This window comes from Corapipo altera, unplaced genomic scaffold, assembly GCF_003945725.1.
Source record: "Corapipo altera isolate COAL_440 unplaced genomic scaffold, ASM394572v1 60781, whole genome shotgun sequence".
In the NCBI taxonomy this organism is placed as follows: domain Eukaryota; kingdom Metazoa; phylum Chordata; class Aves; order Passeriformes; family Pipridae; genus Corapipo; species Corapipo altera.
Genome location: NW_020886677.1, coordinates 1 through 5,635, shown reverse-complemented (window position 1 = coordinate 5,635; position 5,635 = coordinate 1). Strand labels below are relative to the sequence as shown.

The 5,635-nt window shown below is 65.8% G+C and overlaps 1 protein-coding gene across 2 annotated transcripts; it reads left to right on the top strand.

Annotated features, from left to right (window-relative positions):
• The first annotated feature begins 947 nt into the window (after positions 1-947).
• Positions 948-5,073, top strand: LOC113941301 (GAS2-like protein 1). 2 transcript variants are annotated; one of them, XM_027632464.1, is made up of 3 exons: positions 948-1,666; positions 4,484-4,591; positions 4,783-5,073. In XM_027632464.1, the coding sequence occupies exons 1-3, from the start codon at positions 986-988 to the stop codon at positions 5,056-5,058; spliced, it is 1,065 nt and encodes a 354-aa protein (XP_027488265.1). In that variant the 5' UTR covers positions 948-985; the 3' UTR covers positions 5,059-5,073. The 2 variants fall into 2 exon arrangements, with proteins under 2 accessions (XP_027488265.1, XP_027488266.1); XM_027632465.1 differs by having other exon boundaries at positions 949-1,630.
• Positions 5,074-5,635: the final 562 nt, after the last annotated feature.

The following is a 5,635-nucleotide window of genomic DNA, read 5'->3' as shown; positions in this document are numbered from 1 at the left end:
ATAGGGACCCTCCCCAATAGCGACACCCCCCCCAGGGAAAAGGACCACCCCACAATAGGGACACCCCCCCCAGGGAAGGGGACACCCCCTCCCCCTGTGTCCCTCCCTCTGAGGGCACAGGACCCCTCCAATAGGGACATCCCCCCCTGCCCCGAGGGAAAGGGACCACACCCCAACAGGGACCCCCCCCAAAACAAGGAAACCCCTTCAGCAGCAGAGACACTCCCAGGGAATGACACCCACCCCCGAGTGTGGGTCTGGGGGTGAGGGGGGCGGCAGTGGAGGTCACTGGTCCTCCCCAGGAGGGGGTGACACCCCTGCAGAGGAGTCACCAGCTCTTGTACCCCCCTCCCCAGGTCAGGGAGGGCCGGGGGGGCTCCTCCAGGCACAGATTTCCCCCCGGATGGGATCCAATGCCCCCACCCCACCCCGGGGCACCCACTCAGGGTTGGAGCCCCCGCCGGGGTTGGGGGGGTCTCCCTGCCCCTGGCACTGCCATCCCTGGCGGTGTCACCTGCTCCCAGGGTGGGGACAGTGGGGTGGGGACACCTGCCATGACTGGGCAGATTTTGGAGGGCAGGGGTTCCTCTCCCTGCTGCAGCCCCACAGTGGGGGGGACACATGTGTGACAAGGGGCTCCTGAACCCTGGGGACATGGGGGGGACATGGGGTGGGGACACAGCGTGGGGACACAGTGACATGGGTCAGTGGGACACACGGGGTGGAGGGACACAGGGTGGGGGGACATGGAATTAATGGGGGGACATGGGGTGGGGGTCCTGGCAGGGTTCAGGCAGGTCTTGGACAGGGTGGTGACACCGGTGACCCTTCCTGCCCACAGGTGGGGGAAACTGAGGCACGGAGGGGTCACCAAGGTGGCCAAACTCTGCTCGGGGGGGCACGGGGGGGGGGGGTGTTTTTGGGGGGGCTGAGGGGTGTCACCTGCCTGTGACAGCCCCCACTGCCCCCCCACAGGCAGCTCACCATGGCCAACTCCAGCCACATCCAGTCGGCCGCCTCCAAGAGCATCCGCCCGTTCCGCTCCAGCGAGGAGTACCTGGAGGCCATGAAGGAGGACCTGGCCGAGTGGTTCAACACTCTCTACGACCTGGACATCCAAGTGGACACCTTCCTGGAGAGCCTGGAGACGGGCTGTCACCTCTGCCGCCACGCCAACAACGTCAACCGCACCGCCCTGGACTTCCAGGAGCGGCACCCGGAGGCGGCCGCCCGCATGCGGGTGCCCCAGAACGAGGTGGTCTTCCAGGCCAAGAACGTGGTGCCTGGCTCCTTCATCGCCAGGGATAACGTCTCCAACTTCATCCAGTGGTGCCGGCAGGACCTGGGCATCCAGGACGTCCTCATGTTCGAGACCAATGACTTGGTGCTGAAGAAGAACGAGAAGAACTTTGTCCTCTGCCTGCTGGAGGTGGCCAGGAGGGGCTCCAAGTTCGGGATGCTGGCGCCCATGCTGATCCAGATGGAGGAGGAGATCGAGGAGGAGATGAGGGACCAAATGGGCGACGGCGCGCTGGGCACGCGCCGGGAGAGCCGGGACCTCCAGGCGGGCGCCTTCCCCAGCCGGGCCCGGCCCATCACCCTCTGCGACCTCAAGAACCTGGACGAGCTGGTGAGACACGCGCTCCCCTGGGAGCCCTGTGCCTGGGTGAGGGCCTCGCCGGCCACCCAGCTCCGGGCACCGCCGGGGCCCCTCTGCCCACCCAACGGGCGCTCTGTGCTCCGCGGGAGCTCCCGTCTGTCTCTGTGGTCCGTGGGAGGTCCTGTCTGCCCACCCAACGGGTGCTTTGTGGTCCATGGGAGGTCCCACCAGTCTCTATGGTCCTCTGTCTCTGTGCTCCATGGGAGGTCCTGTCTGCCCACCCAGCGGGGTGCTCTGTGGTCCGTGGGAGGTCCCACCCTTCTCTGTAGCCCTCAGGAGGTCCTCTCTGTGGTCTGTGGGATGTCCCATCCATCCATCCCTTTGGTCCATGAGAGGTCCCACATGTCTCTGTGGCCCCCAGGAGGTCCTCTCGTGTCTCTGTGTTCCATGGGAGGTCCTGTCTGCCCACCCAGTGGGTGCTCTGTGGTCTCTGGGAGGTCTTCTCTGTGCACCCAACGGGGTGCTCTGTGGTCCATGGGTAGTCCCCCCCATCTCTATGGCCCTCAGGAGGTCCTCTGTCTGTCTCTGTGGTCCATGAGAAGTCCTCTCTGTCCACCCAGCAGGGTTCTCTGTGGTCCATGGGAGGTCTCATCTGTCTCTGTGATCCATGAGATAGATGATCCATGTCTCTATGACCCCCAGGAGGTCCTCTCTGTCCACCCAACAGGGTTCTCTATGGTCCATGGGAGGTCCCACCCATCTCTATGATCTCTGGGAGGTCCCTCCCATCTCTATGGTCCGTGGGAGGTCCTTCCTGTCCACCCAACAGGGTGCTCTGTGGCCCACAGGGTGTCCTCCACCCACCCATCCCCACTCTCCATGGCCATGGGAGCTCCTCTCCACCCACCCAGGCTCCCATGGAGCCCCCTGACTCCAGGGGGGTTATTTTGGTGACCATTGCCAAAATCCCAGTGGGGACTCTTGGTGCCACCTGTGCCTCTGCCACCTCCTCCTCCCACGGTGGGGGGACCCAGCACCTGCTCCTCCTCCTCCCCTGCCTTGGCGCTGGTGTCCCCAGGGATGGAAATGGGGACATGGGGGGGCAATTTGGGGTGTCACAAAGGGGGGTGCAGGGACCACCCCCCCTCCCCAGGGGCCGGGAGCTCAGGAGGGATTAAAGCTGGGCTGGGTGCAGGATCCGGGACAGCAGATTAATCCGGGGCTGGGGGGGATACAGGGGGGCTCTGCCCTGCCCTGACTCCCTAAGCCCAGAGCCGTTTTTTAATTGAAACCCCGATTCCTCATTAAGTCCCTCATTAAAGAGCATCCTGCACCCCCTCCCTCCTCCCAGTGCCGCTGCCAAGGGGGGGCTCCCCCCTCGCTGTTCCCCCCCTCTCGCTGTTGCCCCCCCAAGCCCCCCTGGCCGGGCGGTGCCAACCCCGGCTGCATTTTTCCGGGCTGCGTAATTCCTCACCATCGGCTTTTATGGGCAGTGCTGGAGCCGGGGAGGAGCCTCCGGGAGCAGGATCCGGCCCCACCAGTGCTCAGGTGCCCCCCCCCGGGGTGGCAGCAGGGTCAGGACCCCCCCTCACTGCCCCCCACCCCCCGCTCCGTGTCCCCAGTTCGGGGCTGTCCTTGTCCCCCGGGTGGGAACCGGAGATCGCATATCCTGGGAGTGCCCCCCGGGAGTGCCCCCCGTGATGGGCACAACGGCAAGAAACGCCTCCCACCCCCCAAAAAAAACCCCCAAAAACGGAGGAGTTATTAAAACACCCCAAATTCGGGGGTGGGGCGGCGCTGCGAGCCCCGGGCCGGGCCGGGGCAGGACGTGGCCATGTCCCCGCGTCCCCCCGTGTCTCTCCCGGCCTAATCCCTGACGTCAGCCCGGCAGATCGGGCCGGCAGCTGGCACCGGGCACTGCCCGGCCCCCCGCGCCCCTCGCACCCCTGCCAGGCGTTCAGCTTTAGGGGCAGGCAAAAAAAAAAAACCCGGGATTTACCCCATTTCTGCTGGTGGATGTGGGTCCCGCGCCACGGTTTGGGGATTAGTGGGGTCGGGGAGGGGGGGGGGGAAGTTGTCCACACATGGAGGGAGTTGTGCCCGTTCTCAGCCTGCCATGGGAAGCCCCCCACGGGTGCTGTGGGTGCCCCCCAACACTTGGAGCTGCTCCCACTTCCCCTCCTCCCCGAGCCCACCCAGGTGCTTCCCAGGGGTGGGAGGAGGGAGCTGCCATCCCGGGGGGGCACAGCCGGCCCCCTGTGGGGTCCACGGAGCCCCTCCGCGTGCCGGGCTGGGGGGCCGGCCCTATAATGGGACCACCCTATAGCGGGGGGGAGTCCACCACGGTCTGGGGGGCCAGCCCTATAGTGGGACCGCCCTATAGCTGGGGGGAGTCCACCACGGTTTGGGGGGCCAGCCCTATAGTGGGACCGCCCTATAGCTGGGGGGAGTCCATTCCGATCGGGGGGGCGGCCCCATAGTGGGACCGACCTATAGCTGGGGGGCGGGGGGGTTCACCCCTATCCGGGGGGCCGGCCCTATAGTGGGACCGCCCTATAGCTGGGGGGAGTCCACCACGGTCTGGGGGGTCGGCCCTATAGTGGGACTGCCCTATAGCTGGGGGGAGTCCATTCCGATCGGGGGATCGGCCCTATAGTGCGACCGCCCTGTAGTGGGGGGGGTCCACTCCGATTCTGGGGCCGGCCCTATAGTGCGACCGCCCTATAGCTGGGGAGAGTCCACCGTGGTCGGGGGGCCGGCCCTATAGTGGGACAGCCCTATAGTGAAGGGGGTCCACCACGGTCTGGGGGGCCGGCCCTATAGTGCGACCGTCCTATAGCGGGGGGTCCGCGCCGCACCGACCCCTCCCCTCCGTGCCCGCAGGTGCGGGAGATCCTGGGCTGCTGCTCCTGCCCCTCGCAATTCCCCATGGTCAAGGTGTCCGAGGGGAAGTACAAAGTGGGAGACTCCAACACGCTCATCTTCGTCCGAGTAAGAGCCCCCGCGTCCCCCACCCCATTGTCCCCCCGAACTCCGGGACCCCCCCCTCCTCCCCCTCCTCCCATCCCGAGGGACCCCGAGCTGGATTTCCTGCCCACCTCGAGGTCCTGGGGGGCTGGTGGTGGCTCTGCGGGCCCCCCCCGAGGAGGGGACGGGCAGGGTGACAGTGGGGCCGCCCCCAGGTGCTGAGGAGCCACGTCATGGTGCGCGTTGGTGGCGGCTGGGACACACTGGAACATTACCTGGACAAGCACGACCCGTGTCGCTGTGCTGCCCTCTGTGAGTGCCCCCGGGACCCCCCACACCCCCACCCCGTGCTCCCTGCCTTGGTCTGCCAGTCCTTGTTCTCCTTGGGGCCCCATTCCCTGGTTCTCTTCGGGGTCTGTTCCCTGGCTTTCCACGGGGCTTTGTTCCCTCCTCCTCCATGGGGTTCTGTTCCGTGGGTCTCCATTCCCTGATTCTACATGGGGCCCCATTCCCTAGTTCTCCATGGGGCTCCATTCCTTGGCTCTCTCTATTCCCTACTTCTCTGTAGGACTCTGTTCCGTGGGCCCTCATTCCCTGTCTCTCTTTGGGGCCATTCCCTAGTTCTCTATGGGGCTCCATTCCCTTGTTCCCTGATGGGCCCTATTCCCTGATTCTACATGGGGCTCCATTCCCTGGCTGTCCATGGAGCCCCGTTCCCTGACCCTCCTTGGGTCTCCATTCCCTGACCCTCCATGTGGCCCCATTCCCTGGGGCTGAGCTCCTCAGGGAGCTGATCCAGCTGAAGGGGAAAAAGGGGGCGAGGCAGGTGGTGGTGGGGGTTTCCCAAATTAATTCCCGAGGTGTTCACCCACATCCTGGGATACAGCTGGGTATGAGGGGGGCGGTGCTGGGGTGGGGGTGCTGAGGGGGGGGATGCTGAAGGGGGTGCTGAGGGGGGGTTGTTGAAGGGGGTGCTGATGGGGGGGGTTGTTGAAGGGGGTGCTGAGGGGGGGGTTGTTTAAGGGGGTGCTGAGGGAGAGTGCCAAGGGCCCTCCCTGAGCTCCCCCC

Coding starts and splice junctions, on each gene's coding strand:
- LOC113941301 (XM_027632464.1), top strand. CDS start 986: ATGGCCAACTCCAGCCACATCCAGTCGGCCGCCTCCAAGAGCATCCGC. Junction 1,667..4,483: donor CCTGGGAGCCCTGTGCCTGG/GTGAGGGCCTCG, acceptor CCGTGCCCGCAG/GTGCGGGAGATCCTGGGCTG. Junction 4,592..4,782: donor ACACGCTCATCTTCGTCCGA/GTAAGAGCCCCC, acceptor GGCCGCCCCCAG/GTGCTGAGGAGCCACGTCAT.